The sequence below is a fragment of the Macrobrachium nipponense genome, chromosome 41 (assembly GCF_015104395.2).
Source record: "Macrobrachium nipponense isolate FS-2020 chromosome 41, ASM1510439v2, whole genome shotgun sequence".
NCBI classification, from domain to species: domain Eukaryota; kingdom Metazoa; phylum Arthropoda; class Malacostraca; order Decapoda; family Palaemonidae; genus Macrobrachium; species Macrobrachium nipponense.
The window spans coordinates 48,489,344-48,516,269 of NC_061102.1; the positions used below are offsets into that span (position 1 = coordinate 48,489,344).

General features: G+C 39.5%; 1 protein-coding gene across 5 annotated transcripts in view; it reads right to left on the reverse strand.

Annotated features, from left to right (window-relative positions):
• Positions 1–399: 399 nt before the first annotated feature.
• The window catches only part of LOC135212745 (uncharacterized), a 38,128-nt gene continuing 11,601 nt past the window's right edge, over positions 400–26,926 (reverse strand). For all 5 annotated transcript variants that reach the window (XM_064246469.1, XM_064246472.1, XM_064246471.1 and 2 more), the window contains 2 exons: positions 11,002–11,114; positions 400–8,228 (listed from right to left, as the gene is read on the reverse strand). In XM_064246469.1, the coding sequence (XP_064102539.1) occupies positions 7,898–8,228; positions 11,002–11,114 (444 nt within the window). In that variant the 3' untranslated portion in view covers positions 400–7,897. The remainder of the gene's footprint in view (positions 8,229–11,001; positions 11,115–26,926) is intronic.

The window sequence follows — 26,926 nt, forward strand, 5'->3', positions numbered from 1 at the left end:
CTTCATTACACGTCATGTCTGTGCAAGATAAATATTTACCCCAGTCCCATTACGGGAAGCTTTTATTACATGAAAATATTACCTCGAAAAAAATATTGAAACTCCTGATTCCAAACAATTAAACAGCTTTAACCCACTATCTGTTTATAATAAGATATCATGTATATTCATGCATGTTTTATCCAGTGTGTAATAATGATAGTCCCGTGGTGATAAATGCCACAATAGGACTCATCACCATCCAGCTTTTCTCATCAGTGACCACTGTAAGTACAGTATACAGATTGAAAGCACCATGGAATGGTACATACAGTGACATGCTGATGGCTTAATTGCTTAATCGTCTTATACGGCTATCATTTTTGAAGGTACATGTACACTAGTGTATAATGAAACATATTTGTGTTTTATGCTTGAATATAATTAATATTTGGACAATTTTATAGGAATGATTTCATTTTAGTTACCCATTGCCACACTGTTGAGTAAAAAAGTAAGTTCTTAATTTTTCCTGAAATATCTGAAAAAATTCAGTATTATAACAAGTACAGCAACATAAATCATTTTGTGACATTTCAGAGTAGTACATCAAAAACAACACAGACAAAGTATCATCTCCTGAAGATCATATTTTCAACAAAATCTTCAGGACTGCACTGTAATTCAAACTGTATACTGACTTATTACATTCACTTCTATAAAGCTACTTACAAAAGAACAATAATGATAAGGTTTGCAAATTCAGAGAAGTAAAACAAATCCTTATATGTAAATTGCCATCATTGATAACAGAATATGCAACTTCAACTGCTGAAACTGAAAAGAAAGAATGTAGAAAATTATATTTTCAATCAGAGTTTACAGTACTGCAATGTATGTTTCTGTTACTGCACACTATAATGTTCAATAACATCTAGCAGGCATTCATGAAAATGGATTCAATATACAAAATATTGCAAAAGATCCAGTAATCTATTTTCAAAAGCTGACTTGCATTTCATAAGACATCACCATGTAAAGTACAATGTACTTCATGCTAACCACAAAAAAATTTTTTTTTTACATTCCTAGCAGCTGCAGCCTTATGTGAGACAACACTCATCCATATATACTTAGTGCAATCTAAGGATTTACTGCAGCATTGACAGGCTAAATCTGACATCTGCCCTATGAGGGTCAAGCGTTTCAACTCAGAGGTCTGGTTAAACTAACAAATAATAAGCAGAACCAACATTCATCCAAACATGAGTCACAGAAAAGTGACATGAAACGAACTCTAAGTACGTAATTCAGTCCTAAACCTTTATGTGCTGTATTTCTATCATTTATGATCTTTATTGCAGTGTACTTCTTTAACTTATATCTGTGGTATCATTTCACAATTCAATTCTTAAATATTCTTCAAATCCCCAGGATTTTAGATGCCTCATTTCCTGAGGTAAACCACAAGGCACTTTTTAAGTATTTATTAGACTGTGTTTTACTGCTGTTGAGTAATTTAACCAGACCATTGATTCCATATTTATAACTCACATGAAATTTGTTTGTATTGAATCAATATTTGAAAAGATTGCACTTGAGAATAACAAAATGTTTACTACCACCCTGAGAGAAACTAGACAGTAATTCCTGATCAGTGAACTTCCAACATGAGAATCAAGAGCTGCTGGTAATATATATTAATCACATATGTAAAATAATATATGAGGAAAATATCAGATGCAAACCATTGCATATAAAAACAGGAAAGGGTTATATTTACATTCAAATAAAAAAAAGACTGGAATGTAAATTCCACAAATATATGTGATGGGTAAATGGTAATTACTCACCAGTTACACTAACTTGTAGGGAGGGTTTTGTATCATTAAACATTTTGAATAAGGCAGTTGCTGATACATTACAAAGTCTGGATGCATATATTATCATTAAGTAACTTAACCAGACTACTAAGCTAATTTCAGCTGTAACAGGGCTGGCCCTGGACATGTATAAGGACCAAAAAACTCTCGCAGTTTGGCAATATGAAAATACAGATGAAGCATGGGATAAGAAACCTGCTTAAGATAAAAATATTAAGTACAAAATACTCATTGCAAAATAAACCTGAGTACAACATATTTCTAAAATAGTATCCACAGACAATTATACATCCATTTGACTGAAATAAAACACTTACAGTAAACATAGAAATACCTTAACACTAGTTGTTAAAAGAAATGGAGAAAGTAAAGAAACATACTTTATATATCTTTAGCACAAAACATGATTAGATAAGAAAAAGAATATGTTATTACATATTTCAAGAAATAAACTTTCAGAAAGCAGCCAGTACGACCATTTGCAAGTTTTAATTCTAGTGAAAAGAACTAGCTATTATTATTTGGAATAAGTCACAGAACAAATGCATGTAAATACATCTACTGAATTAAGAAAATTATTGCAGTACTTCCTTATAAACATTGTGGAGATTAAAACAATTACAACCTAGAAGAATATAGATTATACACTTGAAAATAAAGCATTTACCATAAGAAGGAGCTTTCAGCACACCTTTGCAAAACTGAGATATTGTTGCCAAGCGGTCTATTTGGCAATGACCTTTCAAGTGGGTATTGGTAAAAACCCAAAATCACTATAAAGAGTAAGGCAAGTACGACAAATTGGAGAAGTGTGTTTCACACTCCCAATCATCTTCAGTATCGAGTCCACACCCTTGGAGTAAGAAAGACGTTTCACCACTTACATGACACCCAAAGTACTTCAGCTAAGGGGGATAGAGGTTTAGTGCTACAGATTTAGTCGAAACAGCACTTAATTTGAATAAATACAGATGCACTGTTCTCCAATAATAAAAAATAATTACCTGTACATCGTCAACTGACTGTGAATGCGTATATGACATAAGATGTGTTACTGAGAATGAAAAATTTGAATTTTTTATGGGAAGAAAGCCTTTTATTTCAAGACATGGAAGCAACATAGCAATAAGTAACAAAACTTCCTGTGAAATTAGTCTACAATTACTGTACTGAAATTCCTAAATATTGTACTATTATAAACCACAATGCGAGGAAGATTTGAATATCAATGAGCAAGCCTTGTGGCCTTCAAGAAAATCTCACTCATGACTTACTTAAAACTCATGCATTCTTCATACTAATTACAATAACTGAAATCCAATAGATATAATGATGATTATTGCTACCCTCTGAATTCGAAAACTCAAAATTACTAAACTTTGATCTATTCATCTCCACCCCAAGCCAAATTCTCAAAATTTCAATAAAAAAAACTTTATTTCTAAAGTTTTAATGCAATGGTTCTTAATCTTGAAGTTAACCTTTGTATGAATACCAATATACAAACTGAATAAAAAGAACTTGTGATCTTTGGAAGTTAGATATCCTTTAAATGCCTCCTCCAAATCTTGTTTATGTGGCACAACTCCTTTTTATGGTGAACATCTCAATTCATAAAAAAATATAACACCCAACCTGTAACACGTTCCAGTAACTGCACATTTAACAAGTACAAATTATACATTATCATCATTATTAGGTGGTTCCCTAAAATTCCGAACTGTCACCAAGCTGGTCCCGTGTTTGTTCTAATAAAATATAATTCCATGTAATGAGTTACATTCTTAAAATCTAATAATTGGGGACTATTCGCTATCAACAGTTTAACAAGAACAGAGTTAACATTCTGATCTATCACAGGGCTGGCCTGTTCTTAGTAAATATAGTACTAGATTATATTCAAGAAATTACAACTTAAAAATTTAAGTACCGGATGTTGAAGACTCTGACAAAACTTCCTTCTCCATTTACTTCCAATAGTTATAACCAGGAATGTCATATAAAATATTGTTTACTGGTCCACGTGCATTATATTTTCATTATTAGTAAATATTACCAAATAGTATAACTGGACCTCAGATTCGAAAATATTAGCTCTAAAAGTGCTGGCCTGTAATTTACGGTTTGTGGTTATTAAACAGTATACTATTAGATCTTATTTCATAAACAACATCTAAGCATTTTTTCAGGGATTTTAAGTATTAGCAGATTTTAGCTATTTGCTTGGGCTGTCTGGAACGCATCCCCCGTGAATACGAGAGTTCACTGTATGTATATCCAACAAATCTTGTAAATAGAAAAATGGTGATTAAATAATGGACAAGGTATAAAAAGCATGCTAAATTTTTATGCATACTTTTACTGATAACTGTTAAATCTATCAAAATATGTCTTTAATCATAAAACATATAGTACAGCAAAAATATTAATGCAGTTACTACAGAAATATCTTATTAAACAGCCAGAAAAGAAAAATATAATATTGCTGCCAGTGTTCAAAGGATGTAAAAAAAAGTGGAATCAGCAAAGTTGTGACCACTAAATGAGGCAGATTCCCTCCTTGAATGCCATAAGGTTATAATAGCTAAGGAAAATGACAGCAATGCGAGAGTTCCAAAGGTTGGTAGTACAACAAAAGAAGAGAGCAATTTGAAGATTCTGGATTTCCACAGTTAATGTGTTAAGATGCTGCCTCATGGCACCTCAGAGAAGGAGGAACTCTATTTACAAATGGGAGAAAAAATGACATCAAATCAATCCAAGTTGAAATACAAAAGATAAACATACAAAGTATGATAAATGTTAAACTCTATTAAACCAGTTAAAATGATCAAACAACAATACTAGCACCAGAGGAATGAACTTGACTGCCTCACACATATCTGATTGTGACCTGACAGATAAAGAAAGAGAAAACTGGGATTAAGAGAAGACAGGATAGAATCAACAGAATCATGTATGCAAGCATGAATGAATGAATGAAGCCTGATGCAAGATGAAATATGTGAATGAGAGAAAGCAGTCCTGAGACACACATTGCTAGAAAGGGAATACAATTGAAGTTGCATGGAAGTTACAAAGTACTTTAAATGTTTTCTTTTCATACTCATTGCCTGACAACTCATTTTTTTTCTTTCTTGGGGTCTTAATTAATATAAGTATAAATGCGGGAAAAATTTTTTTCACAAAAAAAAAGAACATCTACATGAAAAAATATCCTCATAACAGATAAAACCACTAAATGTTATACTACCAAAAAAGGAAACAAAAGACAACTGTAGGATTTGGAAATCAGTCACTGTAGCACCAGGGATAATCAAAAACTTAACCTGGAATGTTCCTATCCAACATTGTAAAGATGAGCTATCAAACTGTCCTCAACACCTGACTACCTCTTTGGCCATGAATAAGCAACCATATTTACTCTTTCAATGACAAAACATAACTTACCAAGGTTTTACCAAAGAATGTATTCTTGTTACATTTTAAAATAGCTGATCCAAATAAAAAATAAAAAAATACTACAATCTTAGCTTTTTCTTACTCTAGAACAGAGTGCTCTCTATTTAATGCATTTGCCTTCCCAGCATATCAAATTTATTAAAAGAGATGCTGTTATTCATAATGGCTTCTTCTTGGAGTACCTAGGGTTTACAAGACAGTTTTAGGACACCTTTTCAATTCAACACCAGAGATCATGACAACATTAGAATCACATCATACCATATGTTAAGCTGCATAAATGTGCTTCAGAATCCAAATAAGTACACTGCTGCATTTTATGATCACAGTATTCAGCAGTACATACAGTTTTGGTATTAAAGCTTCAAAACAGAACTTACAAGTACAGTTGGGTCTCAACTTGTATGGAGATTTTTATCTCAAAAGCCCAAGGAATAAATGAAAAAACTGGGTTCATTCAGATCCCCTATACAAAATATAAGGTATATGTAGGGTATATGAAAACCTATACCTAATCTATGCACATCTCCAAGCAAAATATTTATTTATCAATAAAGGATTAGTTTATCCAGACTGCTGAGCCTAATAAGACTCTTCTCAAGCTGGTTTTCAGGAATTAATCCTGAAAAATAATAGACTTTATTTAGAAAACTGGTTATTTAACTTTTCTGCACATACTTATGCAATACAGTATAACTGTTGTTAAACTGTTTTGTTTTTGGAATGAGTATTATCATATAAAAGTCAGTACATATTCAGTACGGATACACATGGAAAAAGTTGAAGGATGTAAGTGAAAGCTATAAAGATAGAGAAATAATCAGCAGTAGCAAGAGACATTTTCTTTAATTCAAGAAGATATAATGGTTTCTTTTATGATCTAAAAGAGAACCTGTAAACAAAACATTACTGCAAATATTATACTAAAGATAAATGAACCAATAAGGAAATACAAGTATTATATCTCTCTTTGGAGTTTCATTTATGTAATTGTGAAGTAAAAGGATTCTTATTGGATACAATATGTCTTGCAATGGCACTTACCTATCAGTGATCTTAACTATGATTTTGTTTAGAATCTGGTTATGTCATACTAGCAGTTACAAGATATGATTTTAAAACAGTTTAAGTACTACTACATTTATAGTGTCACAAGCTCATCATCCATTTATGTATTAAGCTGTAATTTTTTCTATATAATAATCAAGTTATATATTTTGGAACTTCCTTGATATTGTTTAATATTTTTCAGCCATTTTCCAAATGTGAAAGTGAATTCCACGCTAGTCAAAAGCCAACTGTACACCAATATGGTACTGATGTGATCACAAATCATTTAAATGTAAAAGACAGTAGCAACAAACTAGAATACATTAAGAAAACTTTTGACACATTGCACTTGCAGACAAACCCGGACATCTCCCATCTTAATTCATAAAAGACTGCCAAGGAAAAACTGGAACAGCATGGTATGTTACCATGATTTTTCAAAATAATTTTTCCTCTGATATCAACAATACCTCGATCATAGATAAATTTGAAAACTAAAAATGAAACCCCCTACAGACAACAAACAGTTCAAGTTATCATCTGACAAGGCAACTAGTTTCCGGCTAGAGATGCTAACTCTTCAACAAAATTTTGGATGTGTTAGCACTGCATAACTGAAAGTGTAGTAACTTAAGCAAGAATTTTATTTTAAACTCAAAGGACAACCCATTCTTATTCCAAATTTCAATACATAGTATCCCATTGTGTGAAGAAAAAAAAAGCATTCAGTTCTCAAGCACACAGCTGAGAAAAAAACAAGAATCCTCACATGGTGACATACCAGAAATCCTAAAAACACTAAGGCTGGCATGTCGCTAACACAAATTTCAAATTAGTGGATACTACACCTTTCTCGTTACCCTTGCTAATTACTAAGTGAGCTAGGAAAACAATATCATCAGATGTGACCATTCACAACTTTGTGACAAGCATTTTGTACACAATTAACTCAGCTTAATATGTAGCACCTTTATGATGACATAACTCTCTCAAGTCATGTCTGGATGTATGGAACAAAATCAAGACAATAAAGGTCTTGAATTATAACATTTGCAATAGCATACCCAATTTATAATCAACAAGGGAGATACTTTCCATTTAAAAAAAGGTCATGGGACTGTAAAAATATATGGAAAATAGCTGGTGGTGTTCTTCTATTCATATGCTATTTATTTTTAGCCTCATGAAAAAGAAAAAAATTAAACTTCTGATTCCAAATTATGAATTTAAAAAACCAAGGATGACCAAATATAATCCTTACTACATGAACTGATAATAATAAAAAAAAAAACTTCACTTCCATACTGTTACTAGCATACAGTAAAGCCAAAAACAGCCATTTTTCACAAATATTTCATTTAGAAGCACAAAAAAGAATTGCATATTTCAACTGAAAATCATGGTATACAATACAAAGTTAATGCTTATTAAATAATTTCACATATTTTTGCCATAGAGTACTAATCAACCTCATACTAATCAAACTAATGTTAATACAAAAAATCACAAAAAATAATAAAATCTCATGACTCAACAATTTTTGCACCCAAAGACTTTTTGAATAAAGAAAATTTTTCATCTAAATCAGGTTTCATTCTGTCTTTTATTGTCCTCACATATTTGTCTACAGCTGAAGCTTTCATTTTCATTATTTCTCTATCTTTATAGCTTTCACTTACATCTTTCAGCTTTGTTTCATCATCTATGACATACACATCAAAAAGGTCTTCTAGTTCCAGTGCCTCACACTTAACCCAGAACTGATACCGCATTGCATCACCCTCCATTCCCTCAGCCTTAACAGACACAGCTGAGATGTCCTCATCTTCACTATAGTAATCCCCTCTCAGGAACCTGGGAAAATGATTTAAAAGAAATGTTACTAGAGAAAAGGATTTAAAAGAAATGTTACTAACAAACCAAGCAATCTCCTCTCAGGAACCTGGGAAAATGATTTAAAAGAAATGTTACTAGGGAAAATCATTTAAAAGAAATGTTACTAACAAACCAAGCAATCCCCTCTCAGGAACCTGGGAAAATTATTTAAAAGAAATGTTACTAACAAACCAGAGTTAGATATGCATGTAAACTGTATATAACACGTAAACTCTAAAGATACTTAAACTGTTGTCTAATATTGTAATTCAAGACAGAGCCATTTTCCAAATAAATAAAATACAGAGAACAGTATCAAATATTATGATCTTACAAACTATTCTATGTATATCATCTGGCATAAAAAAAAATACAGAGCATAAAAATACTTAGGTATATATGAAACAATGATTCCAAAAACATTACAAAAATAGGTTTCATAAGGAATCTAATAAAATCTAGCAATCCAGAACTGGAAATATTTTTTACACTTGGGTCTAGCTGTTAATTAAAAAAAAAAAAAACAGTACCCATTCAACTATTACCATATTTGAGGGTCTGGCCTTCTGATAAAAAACAAGGACCCTATTGTATTGCCTACACTTAATTTTCAGATACCCCACAGATAACAATAACTCCAGTTTCTAGTCTATACTAACTTGTCATTGTAATTTATACTGAACATTTAATTGAAGAGATTTATCTGAAAACGCACCCCAACTACTATAAAGGTAGCCTAGCAAAGATTTATTACAATTATATAGCTGGTAGGTAGAGAAGTTTGATATGATGAAGTCTGAAAATAATTTGCAGTGTTCTGTACTAATTGGAAAAAGTAAGTGATAAAATCTATTTACAAATACTTTTTTTCTGTAACAGGTTTCTTAAACAAATCCGATACATATGGCTATATATATTGACCACATGTTTTCAGGTTCTACAGTTGACGCCACTATTCACTGATTTTTCTATGGACCGTAATACCCATTTGTGGAAAATTTGCCTATTGGCAGTACGTATTTTCACAGAAATATTCACTAATTACTGTATTTTCATGACTAAATGCACTTTTTGTGATAAAACCATTAAGATACTCAGGTAGAAGCATTTTTTAGAGGGCATATTTGTTTATCTATCAAAATAGGCAGTTCTAAGAATTTTTAGAGTGGTTTTAAGTATTCGCAGATTTTAGCTATTCGCTTGGGGTGTGGTATTCATCTCCAACAAATACAGGAAGTCTACAGTATAGTCTTTTGTCTGACAGAAATATACTGTGAATACATTACGTACATACTTGTTTATGTCTCAGACAATAACCTCAATTTTTGTCGAATGAGTGGCAGCAATACTTGTGGGGACAGAAGGTGACTTATTACATATATACTAATTAATGCATGTGAATGGTGAAACTTTTGTGTTAAGAATGAATTTCATTTTAAATCAATTAATCAATGTACGTTATGCCTAAACTGCTATTCAGAAAGGTCACCAAAATTCTGAATACAGAATCTCAGTGTATGACCACATACCAAAGGAACCAGTAGAGAACTGGAGACTCTTATGAGCCAAGAAAGAAGTCTCCAGATGTGTCTCCCCAGAAAACATGACACATTTTTAATCAATTTGAATTTCTGATAACTAACTAACTAACCTGAGGTCTTATTCCCGTAAAGTGCTGTACATGGATATTCAGTAAAATCCAAACTACTTAAAGCTGTCCCCTTCCAACGGCCACCAGGCTACCACAGATTCTCATTTAGATCACAAAAATTTAAAGTTTGTTAAACTAGAGACTTCCTATAATGGCCACGTTTTGCCAAAACTCATGAAAAGCACTAACAAGATCTCAGATACAGTGGCGGCACCACACTCCTGTAAGGTCTTTGACTGTTGATGTAACCTCCTCAAGTTATTAAAATTTCACTGAGGTAGGCCAGTCTTTTCCAATACTATTTCAAGTAACTATAGAACATATCTTATCCTTAGAAATGTTGCATAGTGTGTGGGGGTCCTTTACAATCCTAGCTATAAAGTTCCAGAACGGTTTTCCATGAGCTCCTATACAGTACATCAATATTGAGCCATCACTTTTAATAACAAAAAATATATAATTCTAACTACATACTGAGAGGGTACTGTAATTTGGCCTATAAATTGCACATCAAACATTCTTAAACATAATTATAGCAAAGTAATCATAAATATTTGTGTTCATTACTTCCCACAAAGTAATGAACACAAGCAACAGCCATCAAAATCATGTGATGTCTTAAAGAAAGCCTTAATTTCTATAATTTTTGACAAAACAGGAAACGGAAAAAATGTAATTCAAATACTGTGCTACCACAGGTTATTATTGCAATTGCAAAAATAAATACAGTAATTTAACGTTTTTTCAATGACAGAAATTTTGCACTCCGTAAGAGAAATTCTATTTACTGGTCTTGTTTAATAAGGTATATGATGAATAGAAAATATACGCATTGGAGAGAACACTAATACTGATAACCAAAAGCAAATTACCAGTCACTAGATTACCTCTTTGTCATAGAATATTTTGGCAAAAGGATATCAAGATCTTTTGGGAAACACTCATCCTTCAACTAATATGCTAGGCTGAGAGAGAGAGAGAGAGAGAGAGAGAGAGAGAGAGAGAGAGAGAGAGAGAGAGAGAGAGAGAGAGAGAGAGAGAGAGAGAGAGAGAGATGAATCCAGTGTATATGTGCATGCATGTTCAAATTACAGCTCTTACCTAAAGAAAGCCTCTTGGCCTTTTTTGTCTAATTCTGTAAACGATGAGGCTGAATACCACTTCCGTAGTTCCTCTACATTTGAATGTTCACCTCTTTCAAGCTGTACTGGGCTCTGAAGGAAAAAAATATATTTGAAGAGATAAAGAAACCTAAAATTCCCTTTATTTACATGTACAGAAATATAATGAAACCACAGCCTTTTACACATAAGTATTCCTCAACACAAGTTGGAATCAAGAGCTGACACTTGGAAACGAGGTAGTTAAATGGTGGTAGGTGGGGAGTAGGTAGAACCCTCAACAATTCTGCCGTCAGCATGCAATTTTTTTTTTCATACCAGGGCCTACACAGGTTGGTTGAAGGGGGGTCAAGATAAAAGGCTCTGGTCTGCATACTAATAAAAAATAAAACTTACTTTCAAAATTTGTGATTTGTTCCCCCAGGAATAGTAACCACTGCCTTTTATGAAAGAGACTCCCTCCTTTGGTGGAAGAGTAGTCCTCTCAAATGACAGGCAAATTGATCTCTATCCAGAAATGCCTTGCTCTGGTCTGCTTATGATTGTGAGATGAGGTGCAATGACTTGTAACCTACAGAATCTGGTATAGGGATGCAAGATCGATTAAGCACCAAGATTGTGAGAGGTATCTGAATTCTCTAGAAACAAATCTTAAACTTAAAGTGTACAAAAATTCCTTGGTTATCATCGTTGCTAGACAAGCACTGTAAAACAGGATTGCTGATAACCAAGAACTGTTGTAAATGAGAAGACATTTGGATATACAAGTGCAGATAACATGTATTTTAATAATTTCCTGTATGTAAGTTACATAAGTAAATATGATATTGTTATGATACAATAAAGTTTCATACATACTTACCTGGCAGATATATACTTAGCTAAGACTCCGTCGTCCCCGACAGAAATTCAAATTTCGCGCCACTCGCTACAGGTAGGTCAGGTGATCTACCGGCCTGCCCTGGGCGGCAGGACTAGGAACCATTCCCGTTTTCTATCATATTTTCTCTCTTCCACCTGTCTCCGGCGGGGAGGCTGGGTGGGCCATATATCGTATATATCTGCCAGGTAAGTATGTATGAAACTTTATTGTATCATAACAATATCATTTTCACACAATCAACTTACCTGTCAGATATATACTTAGCTGATTGGCACCCTTTGGTGGAGGGTAAGAGACAGCTACTTATGGAATAGACAGGTAAACAACATATGTTGTAGGTATAAATAAACCTTGGTTCCTACCTGATAGGTGGTAGACTTCGTGGGTGCTGCCCAGTAGTCTGCATCGCCTCAAGAAACTTTAGCGAGATATATGATCTATGGCCAAGAGTTCTTGTGGGTCTGCCGATGGGGTCTTATCCGCTTACTCGGCAGAGCCTGAAAGGACTTTGTCAATGGGTGCTGATCCACTTATATGACAATACACCTTATGAAGGAGCATACAACCAATCCCGACCACCTGATCCTAACCACATGTTAGTAATAAAGATTGTTCCGAGTTATCTTCACAACAACCATAACTCAAAAACACAATACGCACACATACATAAATTTTCCAAAAAAAAATTAATACTCATCTAATAAGATATCACAAGAGTTCCTTACTGAACAACAGTGACTGGCCGCCAGTGCGACACCTAGCCCTTTTTGTTAGAAGAAAGTCTAGAACATATCTAAAAAGAAGGTATGTACACACTTAAGGATCGGTGTTGGCTCCTATACCCAGGATTGTATCCGCAGACACGGAAAGACCTAGAGAAAAACATTTCTCGTAGGTCACACGAACATCTCTCAAGTAATGAGATGCAAATACTGAGTTGCATCTCCAAAAAGTCGTATCCAAGATGTTTTTTAGAGACATATTCTTTTGAAACGAGAGAGACGTCGCTACTGCTCTCACTTCATGAGCTTTCACTCTTAAAAGTCGAAACTCTTCGTCAGGACAGAATTTACGCGCCTCTGTAATGACGTTTCTCACAAAGAATGCTAGAGCATTCTTAGACATCAGTCTTGTGGGGTCTTTTACCGCGCACCAAAGACCTTGTCTAGAGCCCCCCATCTGGTGTTTTCTCTGAAGGTAGAACTTTAGAGCTCTTACAGGACAGAGAGATCTCTCTGCTTCTCTACCTACGAGACTTGATAAGCCTTTAACCTCGAAGGTCTTAGGCCAGGGATTCGTGGGATTCTCATTTTTAGCTAAAAACAAAGCTTTAAACGAGCAAATGGCTGAGTCCCCCTTGAATCCTACTCTATCCTCCAGAGCATGCAGTTCACTAACTCTTTTTGCTGTAGCTAAAGATAATAGGAATAAGCATTTTCTAGTTATATCTCGAAAAGACGCCAGATGAGGAGGTTCGAACCTTTCGGAAGACAGGAATTTGAGCACTACATCTAGGTTCCAGTTAGGAGGAACCGGTTCCTTAGACTTCGTAGTCTCAAAGGATCTTATGAGATCGTGTAGATCCTTATTATCTGCCAGATCTAATCCTCTATTCCTGAAGACTGCCAAAAGCATGCTTCTGTATCCCTTTATTGTGGATACAGATAGATGAGATTCTTCCCTTAGGAACAGCAGGAAATCAGCTATCTCCGTTACAGAGGTAGTGGAGGAGGACAACTTCTTAGATTTGCACCACCTTCTAAAAACCTCCCACTTGGACTGATATACTCGTCTAGTGGAGGCTCTGCGGGATCTCGCGATTGCGCATGCAACTTTACGAGAAAACCCTCTCGCTCTGACGAGTCTTTCGATAGTCGAAAGGCAGTCAGAGCGAGAGCGGGGAGGTTTTGATGATACCTCTGGAAGTGCGGTCGTTTGAGAAGATCCATCCTTCTTGGGAGGGATCTGGGAAAATCTACCATCCACTCCACCACCTCTGTGAACCAATCTTGTGCCGGCCAAAAGGGGGCTATCAGGGTCATCCTTGTCCCCTTTGAAGCCACAAATTTTTTCAGAACTAGTCCCAGGATCTTGAAAGAAGGAAAAGCGTAGACGTCTACGTGAGACCAGTCTAGTAGGAAGGCGTCGACTATCAGAGCTCTGGGGTCTTCTACCACCGAGCAAAAGACTTCCAGCCTTTTGGAAAGGAACGTGGCGAAGAGATCCACATGAGGGGTCCCCCAAAGAGACCAGAGACCTTGACACACTTCTGAGTGGAGGGTCCACTCTGTGTGAAGGACCTGGTTCCTCCTGCTGAGTCTGTCCGCCCTTACGTTCCTTTCTCCCTGAATGAATCTCGTAAGCAGGGAGATGTTCCTCTGGGACGTCCAAAGCAGAAGGTCTCTTGCAAGTTCGTAAAGGCACAAGGAGTGAGTCCCTCCTTGTTTCCGAATGTAGACAAGTGCTGTGGTGTTGTCCACATTTACTTGAACTACTTTGTTCGACACAAAAGGTTCTAGACTCTTCAGAGCTAGGTGTACGGCAAAGAGTTCTTTGCAGTTTATGTGCCAGGACACCTGTGCTGCTTCCCAGGTGCCTGACACCTCCTTCGAGCCTAATGTTGCTCCCCAACCCTTCTCCGACGCGTCGGAGTATAACACTAGGCTTGGGTTCTGAATCTTCAGGGAGATTCCCTTGTTCTCCTTCAATAGGGGCAACCACCATTCTAAGTGAGGTCTCATCTCCACTGGAATGTGAAAGGTGTCTGAAAGATGTCCGGTCTTCCAACTCCAAGACCTCTTGAGGAAGAATTGAAGTGGACGTAAATGAAGTCTTCCTAGAGGAAAGAACTGTTCGAGCAAGGAAAGGGTCCCTAGAAGGCTCAACCATTCCCTCGCCGACGTCCGTTCTTTCCCTAAGAAGAGAGAGACTTTCTCCAAGCCTTTTGTGAGTCTCTCTTGCGAAGGAAATACTCGAAAACCCCGAGAATCCATCTGAATCCCCAGATAGACTACGTTCTGTCTGGGGGTCAGCTGCGACTTCTCGAGGTTTACGAGTAATCCCAACGATCTGATTAGGTTTAGGGTCAACGTAAGATCCTCCAAACACTGTCTCTCTGATCTGGCCCTGATGAGCCAGTCGTCCAGATACAGAGAGATATTTACACCTTTGAGGTGAAGAAACCTCGCCACATTCTTCATCAGGCTTGTGAAGGCCTGAGGGGCTGTGGACAGGCCGAAACACAAGGCCCTGAACTGAAAGATCCTTCCCCCCGTCATGAAACGGAGGTACTTCTTCGATGAAGGGTGAATTGGGACGTGAAAATTGGCGTCCTGGAGATCCAGAGACACCATCCAATCTCCTTGGCGCATAGCCGCAAGGACTGAGGCCGAAGTCTCCATAGAGAACTTCTCCTTCTGAACAAATTTGTTCAGAGCGCTGACGTCTAGTACTGGCCTCCAGCCCCCCGAGGCCTTTGCAACCAGAAAAAGGCGATTGTAAAACCCCGGGGAGTTTTGATCCAGCACTAGTTCTATAGCTCTCTTGTCCCACATCTGATCCACCATCAGTCGAAGAGTATCCCTCAGCACAGGGTCCCTGTATCTGGCTGACAGTTCCCGCGGAGTTGAAGTCAGGGGAGGACTGTCCAGGAAGGGGATAAGGTATCCCTTCCTTATCACAGACATTGATGAGGCGTCCGTGTTGATACGTGCCCAGGACTCCACAAAATCCAGGAGCCTGGCACCTACTGGTGTTTGGAGGTGAGAAGCATCACTTTCCCTTCTTAAAGGGACGGAAGGCAGATCTACCTCTCCTCTCAGGAGCCTTCCTTTTTGAGGGCGCTCTGGAGGGAGGGCCTCCTCGAAAGGGCTGAAGAGAAGTACTCGGCCCTTTCTTCTCAACTATTGCTGCAGGCCTCTTCTTCCTAGATGATTGCAGAAGAATGTCTTGAGTCGCCTTCTCAGTTAGTGATCGAGAAATGTCCTTCACCAACTGAGAAGGAAACAAAAAGTCAGATAAAGGAGAGTACAAAAGAGCTGCTCTCTGAGAGTGTGAGACCGCCTTGGTCAAGAAAGCGCTGAAAACCGTCCTCTTCTTAATCAGTCCCGCTCCAAATAAAGAGGAGACTTCTAAGGATCCATCTTGTACTGCCTTGTCTATGCACGACAGTATACAAAGTAGTACTTCCGGGTCGAGACCCTCAGCGTCATGAGCCTTCTTGGACATCACACCAAGGGACCAATCTAAGAAATTGAAGACTTCCAAAACGTGGAAGAGTCCCTTGAGGAGATGATCCAATTCCGAAATGCCCCAAGTCACCCGGGCAGAGTTCAGTCCGTGTCTTCTAGACGCATCCACTAAAGTTGAAAAGTCTGCTTCGGCTGAGGATGGGAGAGAAAGACCCATATTCTCTCCCGTTTGGTACCAAATGCCCCTTCTGCCAGCGAGTCTCGCTGGGGGCATGCAGAAGACCGTCCTGACAAGCTCCTTCTTAGTATCCATCCAAGTATTTAGAGACTGAAGAGCCCTCTTCATAGAGATAGTAGGTCTCATTCTAAGGAAAGATGAGGATTTAGGCACCTTTGCGCTTGAAAACAGAGAGCGCGGAGAGGGAGGAGCGGCGGGAGTTAACGCGTCCCCATATTCCTCAAGAAGAAGGGCTGTTAAGACTTTGTAGCTGGAAAGTCCTTCCCTACCGCGAGCCTCGTCTTCTGAATTCTCGTCCATCTCGGGGTCCAAAGGAGAATCCGCAGCAAAAACAGGAGGTCTTCTATCAGAGGGAGACAAACTCCTGATAGGAGAGGGACTAAGAGAGTGTACAGAGTCCCTCTTGAAAACAGTAGGCGCCTCACGTCTGGTTGGAGCATCAAGTCTGATAGACGGATGACGCTTGTAAGACGCCTCGCGCTTGGTAGGCGCCTCCTGTCTAGCTGGCTCCTCGTTTCTGATTGATGCCTCGCGCCTGGAAGACGCCTCGTGCTCGGCTGGTGTCCTGGCTGGCGCCTCGCGCCTGGTTGACTCCTCACGTCTGGAGGACGCCTCGCGCTCGGCTGGCGTCCTGGCTGGCGCCTCGCGCCTGGCTGACTCCTCACGTCTGGAGGACGCCTCGCGCTCGGCTGGCGCCAAGCGCTTGGCTGGTGCCTCGCGCTTGGATGACGCTTCGCGCCCTGTTGACGTCCTGGCTGGCGTCTCGTGCCTGGCAGGCTGCACGTATCTAGAAGACGTCTCGCGTCTGGCTGGCGTCCTGGCCGGAGCCTTGCGTCTATCATAAGCTTCTCTTGCACTTGCTCTGAAATGCATGTCCTCTTCTACATGCTTGGAAGAGGAAGCTTCATGCCTAGAAGGCGCCTCGCGCCTGGCAGGGGAAAGAGGACGAGACTTCTTGATAGGAAGAGTAACGTCCTTCTTACGCGTCGGCTCTCTTGTCAGAACTCCTACCAATGAGGCTAGTTGCTCTTGAACAGCAAGTAGGATCCTCTTAGAAGCCTCCCCGGCGTCCTCTTCAATGGAAGGAGAGGGAGACCTCGAAGGAGAACGATCCGCTACCTCCATATAGGGAGACGTCGATATAACCTTCGCCTTCTTGATCGAAGAGGGAGCTTCATCAGTAAAGCGCTCTGGGCTCGAGTTCAAAGAAGGTTCTTTCCAATGCCTTTTCAGGGGGCCTGGAAAGATCCGAATCCTTCCACCCTCGTTTAGGTGAAGGAGAGGGAGAAGAAGAGAAGCACTCTCGCAGGACGCTTTTTCTAAAGCGGTCCTGAGCAGTCTGATGCGAAACAGAACCTGCTGAAGGGACATCTGACCGTTGGGGATCCTCCACGACCTCCTTAAGGCTTTCGACTTTCCTTCCCTCTGGGCATGGGAGCTTGGAAGAGGTCTAGGCCTGGGAGCGTCGCAGAGACGATCAAACGCCCCCTCCACAACACTGGGAGCACTCACTTCACTGTACAAGTCACTGTCACTATCCTTACCTTTTAGGGCCACCATTTTGGACCTCATCTTGTGGATAGTAGCCTTCAGGTCGGCGATTTCAGAGGCCGATTCTGAATGCAAAGCCTGTGAAAATCCCGATACAGAGGGAGAATCAAAAACATTAAGATTAGGAGAGATAGACTCAATAAAAGGCTCAATAGGCCTTGAGCACACACCCTTTGATGCACGTCTCACTCTATCCCTTTCTAACTTCCTTAAGTAAGAAGTTAGAGTCTTCCATTCTTCAGCATTTAACCCCTCACATTCATGACAGGTATTAGTTGAAGAACATTCAAACCCCCTACATTTACGACATACAGTGTGAGGATCAACCGAAGCCTTCGGTATCCTCACCTTGCAGCCTACATTCACACACATCCTCACACTAACACTTGAATCAGACATACTGAGAAAAATCCAAAAGCAATTCCAAATTCAGTCCACAGTAGCGAATGCCAAAAACACGATCCAGGTACATCACCAAAAAGTCTGATGAAACGATGATCTAATGCTTTGAAATAAGATTTCAGGTCAGAGGTAGTAACAACAATGTTGATACCAACGGCTACAGAGAAAATATGATAGAAAACGGGAGTGGTTCCTAATCCTGCCGCCCAGGGCAGGCCGGTAGATCACCTGACCTACCTGTAGCGAGTGGCGCGAAATTTGAATTTCTGTCGGGGACGACGGAGTCTTAGCTAAGTATATATCTGACAGGTAAGTTGATTGTATGAAAATTCAAAATTGTAATATGAAATACAGTCCATCGGAATTTCAGTTAACCCTTAAACGCCGACTGGACGTATTTTACGTCGACATTTTTTGTCTCTCGGGTGCCGACTGGACGTATTTTACGTCGACATACAAAAGTTTTTTTTAAAAATTCGCGGAAAAAAACTTTTAGGCCTACCAGCCGAAAACTCTTGAATCACGCGCCTTGGGGGATGCTGGGAGTTCACGGATCAAGGTGTTGTTTTGTTTACAATCGATACGCAGGCGCGCAAGCGCGAATTTCTTTCTTGCCACACTAAAAAGTATCTGTGACACATCTCGGAAATTATTTCGTCACTTTGACATAATTTGACATTGTAAATTAGCCGTTACATGAAGTATTATACATGAAAATGTGCGCATTTTTATGTAGAATACAACAATAAAATACTCATGATTGTAGCTTTTATCAGTTTTGAGATATTTTCATATAAATAACGATAATTGCCAAAATTTCAACCTTTGGTCAACTTTGACTCTACCGAAATGGTCGAAAAACGCAATTGTAAGCTAAAACGCTTATATTCTAGTAATATTCAATCATTTACCTTAATTTTGCAACTAATTGGAAGTCTCTAGCACAATATTTCGATTTATGGTGAATTTTTGAAAAAACTTTTTCCTTACGTTCGAGCGTTAACTCTTCCGAAAAAAATCATACATGCGATTGTGGTAATGTTTGGACCATTTTAAAATTAGCCGTTATATAAAGTTTTATATATGGAAATGTGCGCAATTTCATGCACAATACAACTAGAAACAACCCATGGTTGTAGCTTTTATCAGTTTTGAGATATTTTCATATAAATAACGATAATTGCCAAAATTTCAACCTTTGGTCAACTTTGACTCTACCAAAATGGTCAAAAAACGCAATTGTAAGCTAAAACGCTTATATTCTAGTAATATTCAAGCATTTACCTTAATTTTGCAACAAATTGGAAGTCTCTAGCACAATATTTCGATTTATGGTAAATTTATGAAAAAAATTACATTTTCTTTACGTCCGCGCGGTAACTCTTCCGAAAAAATCATACGTGCGATTGTGGTAATGTTTGCACCATTTTAAATTAGCCGTTACATAAAGTTTTATATATGAAAATGTGCGCAATTCCATGTAGAATACAACAAAAAATAATCAAAGGTTGTAGCTTTTCTCATTTTTGAAATATTTGCATATAAATCACGATAAATAGAAAAAAAACCACGTTCGGTCAACTTTGACTCTACCGAAATGGTCGAAAAACGCAATTGTAAGCTAAAAAAAACTCTTACGTCTACAGTCTATAATATTCAGTCATTTATCTTCATCTTGAAACAAATTCGAAGTCTCTAGCAAAATATTTAGATTTATGGTGAATTTTAAAAAAATCTTTCCTTCCCTCCGCGCGCGGATTCTCCGCCACAAATCTCAGAAATACGTACGTACCATTCTCGGAATATTGGCTCCGTTTCATATTAGGCATTTCATAGAGTTTTATATATGAAAATGTGCGCAATTTCATGTAGAATAAAATGAAAAATATTTGAAGGTTGTAGCTTTTCTTATTTCCGAAATAATTGCATATAAAAAATATATATATATAAAAATTCGACATTCGGTCAACTTTAACTCGTCAGATATGGTCGAAAACTGCAATTGTAAGCTAATACTCTTACAGTATAGTAATATTCAATCATTTGTCTTCATTTTGAAAGTAATTGGAAGTCTCTAGGACAATATTTAGAATTATGGTGAATTTTTGAAAAAAATATTTGTTTATGTCCGCGCGTTATGAATTCATGCATTATTTTGTGATAATATTTTCTCTGTGTTGCTTTGATCGTTTTACAATGTGTTATATACCAAAATGATTGCAATTTAGTGTACATTACAACGAAAAAAAAGTAACTTGTTACCTTTAACCGTTTTGCGCACAGCGCGATTTGAATACAATTATATATGAAATTTCGTTTTTGCGCTATCATATATCGCATTATTTATATATGATAATGATAATTTTTTTCATTTCTGATGGTTGCATACTAGACTTCAGGCAATGACAAAAAAAAAAAGAGCCAAAAATGAACTCTTAATCTTGAAAACTAAGTGCGCTGTGTTTTTTTGAAAAATATATTTTTTCCGCTTCTGCGCTCACTCCGAAACCCCTCCGGCACACGGGAGACAAATTATTTTTTACCGCTCCGGCGTAAGAGGGTTAATGCATAGCAATAGTATTGCAGTTGTCTTTTCAGAATGCAAAAGTTTGAATTCTCACTGAGTTCCCCTCATCCTTTTGTGTGTTGATTACATATTTGGCATAAATGGTTAGCCTAGAGGTATTTTTTCTAGACATACAATGAAAGTGTGCTGGAAAGAAGGCCAATAAAACTGAATATCTGGCAAATCAATAGTATAAGCTGATCTTTCACTTACTAATGCTTCATGCCCTAGTGGTCAACATCATTAAAGGTTATTTTTCTAGTTTATGTACGTGGACATAATTTTGGTATTATAATGAAGTTATTTTCATGTTCATGCAATAGAATTGTATATAGAATAAAGTTTGAATGATACGGAAATCTTGTGACCTGCCAAGTTTGTGGGTACAGGTCTATATGTAGCCTGGGTTATAGCAGTATGATAAACCATAATTATTGAAAGCCCATTGTTCGTTTGTGTTTGATATAAATAGTCTGTCTGATAAAGGTTCATTTTTCTTATGCTTGTATATTATGTAGGTATACAAATTGGCATTATGAATTACTATATATAATGGTGTGATGGGTCTTGTATATATAAATGTTAAATAATATGTTACTTACTGACAACAGTTTAAACATTTACTAAAATACCAGAAACATTATCAGAAACATTGATTTTCAGCCAATAACAAGTTACAATATTGAAATAAAATTGTTGCCCCTGGTTATCCTTCACCTTAGTAATATGCATGCACAGTCCAGGTTGATTGCGCCTCCATTCCAAGGTTGTAGATATATCCAGTCAAAGTTACAGCAGCAAAATAGAGCACCTATCAATGACTTATAAAGAATTTCTAAATTCAACCTTAATTTCGCAATTCGATACGCACATTTTTCTGCAAGGATTGACAAGTTCAATTATTATCTGAAATATGTTCAATCATTATCTGAAATATGTACGGATGTTAGGTGATTATAGCAGAACTTACATGTGCTGCAAATCTAGAAAAGTGTATTACAAAATAAAGAAAGCCTTCTCACTCAGATGAGCCTTGATTTTTGGCATTGTGGCAACACGATGTTAAAAAAAAGTATTTCCCAAGCATGGATCATTATTTGAAGATTCCTGTTTATCACATAAACAATACGTATTCTTCTTAATAATTAATAGGTAAGATAGTATACATACAAGATCAAATTAATATTGAACTCAAACTTTGATCTGACACCACTCAACTGCTGACTGGAGTAATTTTTTCCAAGAAAGTGTGTGTGTGTCAACATTTTAAATGAAAATAATCAAAAGATTGACAGGTAAGGTCATACTACAGAAGCTAATGGGAGTAAGTCTGGCATACAAAAGTACAACAAAGGCTTGGCTGTTGATGGGTACTGGGTTCTCAGTGGAATTGATGAAGGTACACATGGAGATTTCTTAAAGTACATAGTTCACAATCATAAGACCGAAACTTTATTGCCAGTGTTGCTGGAGCATGAGCCAATCGTCTAAATACAGAGAGATTCTGATGTTTGAAAGATGAAGCCATCTCGCTACATTCCTCATTAGAATCGTGAAGATCATCGGAGCTGTGCTTAGCCCGAAGCAAAGAGCCCTGAACTGAAAGACTTTCCTTTTCAGGACAAACCTCAGGTACTTCATTGACTGAGGATGGATTGGGACATGAAAACAGGCATCCTAAAGGTCTACAGACACCATCCAGTCGCCTGGTCTTAAGGCTCCTAGAACCGACTGAATTTTTGTTTTTCTACAAAAAGGTTCAGCCTGCTGACGTCTAGGACTGGTCTCCATCCTCCCGACTGTTTCGGCACCAGGAACAACCTGTTGTAAAAACCTGGGGATTCCAGGTCTAGGACCTGTTCCAAAGCCCTCTTTTCGAGCATTTGCTCGAGCAGATCGAACAGAATCTGCTGTTTCTCTCGATGGTAAGAGGGTGACAGATCCCTGGGTGTAGTGCACAGCGGAGGCGGTTTGAGGAATGGGATCTTGTATCCTTTCTCGATGACTTTGAGGGACCAGCTGTCCGTCCCTCTCTCTCTCCAGGCTTTTGCAAATGAAAGAAGCCTGGCTCCGACTGGTGTCTGAAGGACTGACGTATCACTTTTTACCCCTGAGCTTGGAAGGGGCTTTGCCTCTGGGAAGACCTGGGCTTCTGCTTCCTGGAAGCCTGCCCAAGCGTAGTAGCAGAAGGAACTGCCGGACGTCTGGAAGACTGGGCCAGGAGGTCTTGAGTAGCCTTCTCCTGCAGGCTGACGGCTAGATCCTTTATCATAGACTGGGGGAAGAGATGGCTCGAAAGAGGGGCGAACAGCAACTCTGCCCTCTGTGAGGGAGAAACACACTTTGCAATAAAATTACAAAACAAAGCTCTCTTCTTCAAGAGCCCTGTACAAAAGTGCAAAGCCAGCTCCTCTGAACCATCCCTGACGGCCTTGTCCATCACGCCAAAACGCTGGACAGCTCCCCCAGACTAATCGAGTCCGGACTCCGCGACTGTATATCCAAGACTCCTAAACACCAGTCCAAAAAGTTGAAAACTTCCATTGTCCTAAACAGTCCTTTTAGATGATGGTCCAATTCGGAAGTAGTCCAGGACACCTTTGCCGATGAAAGGAGAGACCTACTTGGGGCGTCTACAATGCTGGCAAAGTCTCCCTGAGAAGAGGAAGGAACTCTCAGCCCAACGTCCTCTCCTGTCTCATACCAAATCCCTGCTTTACCACTCAGTCTCGACGGGGGCAGGGCAAAAGAAGTCTTGCCTTGGGCCTTCCTCAAATCCATCCAGTCATGGACCTTCTTGAAGGCTCTCTTCGTAGAAAGGGAAGTCTTCATTTTCACAAAACCCGGAGTTCTACCGGTTTTGGAAGAGGCTAACTGTGAAGGAGGAGAGCGAGGGGCCGAGGGTTGAAACTTGTCTCCAAACAGATCACGAAGAAGGCAGGCCAAGACCTGGTAGTTTGAGGAAGAAGACGACGTAGAAGGCTGCTCCTCATCTGTGGCCTCCGACGAACTGCCTAACTCTCCCTCTTCCATGGGAGCCAAAGACAAATCCACGGAAGTGAGAGGTCTAAGACCTTTAGCCCCAACTCTCAAAAGGGACCTCCGCTGCGAAGAAGAACTCTCCGCACAAGGCTGGATGCCTTTTACAACAGCCTCTGAAGCGTCCTGAAGATCTGCGAAGGAGGCATCCTGACGAGCAGTACGAAGAGCGTCCCGATGGGCGTCCTGGGGAGCATCCCGCTGGGCGTCCTGACGAGCAGAATGATGTGTCCCCCGACGGGCATCCTGACGAACGTCTTGACGAGCTTCCTGACGAAAAGAAGCATCCTGAGAAGCGTCAAGTCGAGTAGCTAGAGGAGCGTCATGCCTAGCAGCATGCAGAGCGTCATGAAGGGGCGCGAGAGGAGTGTCTTGACTAGAAGCTAGACGATCCCTGCTGCGATGAACCTTACGGTCTACCTCTCTCTCGACAGAAGCGAGTCTGGGGAGACGCTCATTGCACCCTCTACACAAGCGCTGGGGTGCCGAACGAAATCTAGAGGGCGACGAAGCAGGCGAAAGAGACGAACGAGGAGAAGGAGAGGGGGGACTGCTTGGACCTCTTGATAGGCAGCCTCGAGTCCTTCCTACGTCGATGCGGCTCTGCCTCTTTCTCAGCAAGCAACGAAGCTAACTCTTGCTGCATCACAAGGAGCATCTCCTTGGTAGGAGAAGATTCCTTCTCAGGGGAAGGGCTGATCCTGTGAGAAAACGAGGGGCGAGGGGACGCCTTCTTCCTTCTCACAGGAAAAGCTACAGCTCTCTCCCTGGAGCGACTGGGGTGCTCAACAGCGACATCCTCCGATGACGTCCTGGTCCTCTTCTGCGGTGGAAAAGCGTCAAAACTCTCCGGAGAAGACCGCAAAACATCTGGAGAAAAAGGACGTGAAGCATCCTCCTCTCTGAAGCTTCTCTTCAAAGGGCGAGAGTCCTTCCGAGAGCTCCACCCCTTGCGCGGGGGGGACGCTTCGGAGGACGAGAAGCAATCCTTAAGGATTCTCGCACGAGCACGATCCTTGGCAGCCTGGGAAGCGTCAACAGGTCCTGCCGAAGGGACGCCAGATCGGTGGGGAGCCCCCGTAACCCTCCTTCGGCTTTCGACTTGTCCACTCCCTGAGTCCTGGGAGTCCGACAGAGGTCCAGGCCTAGAGGTATTATAGGGCCGATCTGATGCCCCCTCCACAACACTAGGGGCACTATCGCTGCACTTCAATGCACCACTTTCTAAGGCGAGCACTTTGGATTCCAAAATCACAGACAGGGCATTACCCTCCGCAGACAGAATCTCAGGGCCCGAAGGCAACACCACAGGGTTAGGGGTAGCAAAGTCTACAGGAGGGTTAGCAGGAGAAAAATTACTGCCCTGATGTCCACTGCCTGATACGCTCCTGGAGGAAGACCTCCTGATCCTGTCACGCTCTAACTTGCGCACATAAGAATCATACATCTTCCAACCTGAATTAGACAAACTCTCACACTCCTTCCATCGATCATTTACCAAACACACATGTCCCCTACGGCTCGTGCATACAGTGTGGGGATCTACCGAAGCCTTCGGTAGCCTCACCTTACACTCTTCCACACAACATACCCTGAAACTAGCAGAACTAGGACGAGACATCTTTGTTCAAGAAAAATCAAAGCCAAAATCAAAACAGTCCACAATAGCGTGTGCCTAGCCACAAAACCAAAGTAAAAAATGATATTGTTATAATACAATAAAGTTTCATACATACTTACCTGGCAGATATATACATAGCTAAGACTCCGTCGTCCCCGACAGAAATTCAAATTTCGCGCCACTCGCTACAGGTAGGTCAGGTGATCTACCGGCCTGCCCTGGGTGGCAGGACTAGGAACCATTCCCGTTTTCTACTCATATATTTTCTCTTCCACCTGTCTCCTTGCGGGGAGGCTGGGTGGGCCCTAATCGTATATATCTGCCAGGTAAGTATGTATGAAACTTTATTGTATTATAACAATATCATTTTCATACAATCAACTTACCTGTCAGATATATACATAGCTGATTGGCACCCTTCGGTGGAGGGTAAGAGACAGCTACTACTAGAATAGACAGGTAAACAACATCTGTTGTAGGTATAAAATAAAAACCTTGGTTCCTACCTGATAGGTGGTAGACTTCGTGGGTGTTTTCCCCATAGTCTGCATCACCTCAAGAAACTTTAGCGAGATATGTGATCTATGGCCAAGAATTCTTGTGGTTCTGCCGAAGGGGTCTTATCCACTTACTCGGCAGAGCCTGAAAGGACTTTGTCAATGGGTGCTGATCCACTTACATGACAACACACCTTATTAAGGAGCATACAACCAATCCCGACCACCTGATCCTAACCACCATGTTAGTATTAAAAATTGCTCAGAGTTATCCCCAACTCTTCGCAACAACCGTAACTCAACCACAATGCACAAGCACACAATAATTTTCAAAAAAAATAATATAAGATATCACAAGAGTTCCTTACTAAACTGAAGTGACTGGCCGCTTGTGCGGCAACTGCACTTGTTCAGCAGAAAGTCTAGAACATATCTATTAGACTTAAGTAATAAAAAAAAATCTTAAGGATTGTTGTAAGCTCCTGTACCCAGGATTGTGCCCGCAGACACAAAAGACCTAATGAAAAACATTTTTCATAGGTCACACGCACGTCCTTCAAATAGTGAGCCGCAAACACAGAATTACATCTCCAATATGTCGCTTCCAAGATATTCTTCAGCGACATATTTCTCTGAAAAGAGAGAGACGTCGCCACTGCTCTCACTTCATGAGCTCTTACTCTCAGAAGTTTTAAAGAATCGTCCGTGCAAGCCTTATGAGCGTCCATAATTACGTTCCTGACAAAAAAGGCTAATGCATTCTTAGACATAGGTCTTGATGGATCCTTCACTGAGCACCACAGGCCTTGTCTAGAACCTCCCAACTGTTCCTTCTTCTTTAAGTAAAACTTTAAAGCCCTTACCGGGCAAAGAGACCTCTCCGGTTCCCTGCCGACGAGACCCATAATCCTTTTATTT